The 1,139-nt window shown below is 39.0% G+C and overlaps 1 protein-coding gene across 1 annotated transcript in view; it reads left to right on the top strand.

The window, feature by feature from the left end:
* The window catches only part of draxina (dorsal inhibitory axon guidance protein a), a 36,625-nt gene that overhangs the window by 14,044 nt on the left and 21,442 nt on the right, over positions 1–1,139 (top strand). Inside the window, exon 3 of the mRNA XM_016447203.1 lies at positions 731–930. Coding sequence (XP_016302689.1) covers positions 731–930 — 200 coding nt within the window. The remainder of the gene's footprint in view (positions 1–730; positions 931–1,139) is intronic.

Below are 1,139 nucleotides of genomic sequence, written 5' to 3'. Positions count from 1 at the left end.
AGTTATTTTATTTAATCTGTGTTATTTTAATGTTTTTTTTTTACTTAAAACATAGAGACTCTGATGTTAATGTGTCTGCATTCAAGCATTTCAGTGGGCTTAAACAGATCACCCTTTACAGCAGATTTAGTTCACAAACAACTGACAGCTTTGACCTAAATATGATTTTCAGTTACAATAATTAATCCTAAAATTCGACATTAGTAACTTACTTTTAACAGCATCAGACGCGCGCGCGCTCACAAGATCTCCCGGTCCTTACTTCTGAATTCAGTTCACTGGAGACTCGCAATAAATGGATCATTTGAATCAGTGAGTTGTCGACTCGAGAACAGCTGCAATCGGGTCATTCCAATTCGTGAATGAATCGTTTGGTGCGATTTGCGAACCGATTTACCGGGTTCATTGAAAAGAATCAGTTCGTTCATGAATCAGACACCGCTTCTGCGTCCCGTAGCACGTGATATATTATAAGGAGTAACGATATGTTGTATGAAATGTAGTGAAGTAAAAAGTACGATCTTATGCTTTGGAATGTAGTGAAGTAAAAGTAAAAGTTACTCAAAATAAAACTACTCCAGTAAAGTACAGATACTTGAAAAATTTACTTAAGTACAGTAACGAAGTAAAACTACTTCGTTACTGTCCACCACTGATGTTTGCCAGGTCTAAACTACGAATACTAATTTTATTAAAGACCAACCATAGTTTCTCTCTCTTTTTCTCCTAGGGGATCTCTATGACCCTGAACCTGAATTAGGCTCCTTGTTGAAGGATATGAATGCATTTGAGGATGATTTTTTCACCTCCCCGTCCAATCACGACAATGCCCCACTCACTGAAGCTCCCTCCCCTCTCTTGCCCATTTTGGTAACCACGGCAATCAACGAGCATCCCCCAACACTGTCCCCAGCCTCCACCAAACCCCAGGTACCCTGGCAAGCAGAAGCGTCCTTGAATATGAAGGTCTGTTGTGTTGTCCAGAGTGTTTAGTTTCCTAAGATGCTGTTATTCTCTCATTTACACAGAGGACTATGTTCAATATGTCCTGAAGCATTTTTGCATTGTTTGATGTGTTTGGGGGGGGCGCAGAGCAGTTTGCCTTGATTATTTTATATATATATATATATATATATATA

This window comes from Sinocyclocheilus anshuiensis, unplaced genomic scaffold (assembly GCF_001515605.1).
Source record: "Sinocyclocheilus anshuiensis isolate Anshui unplaced genomic scaffold, SAMN03320099.WGS_v1.1 scaffold1957, whole genome shotgun sequence".
Taxonomy (NCBI): domain Eukaryota; kingdom Metazoa; phylum Chordata; class Actinopteri; order Cypriniformes; family Cyprinidae; genus Sinocyclocheilus; species Sinocyclocheilus anshuiensis.
Note: the sequence above shows the minus strand (reverse complement) of the source record. Positions and strands in the feature narration are given on the sequence as shown.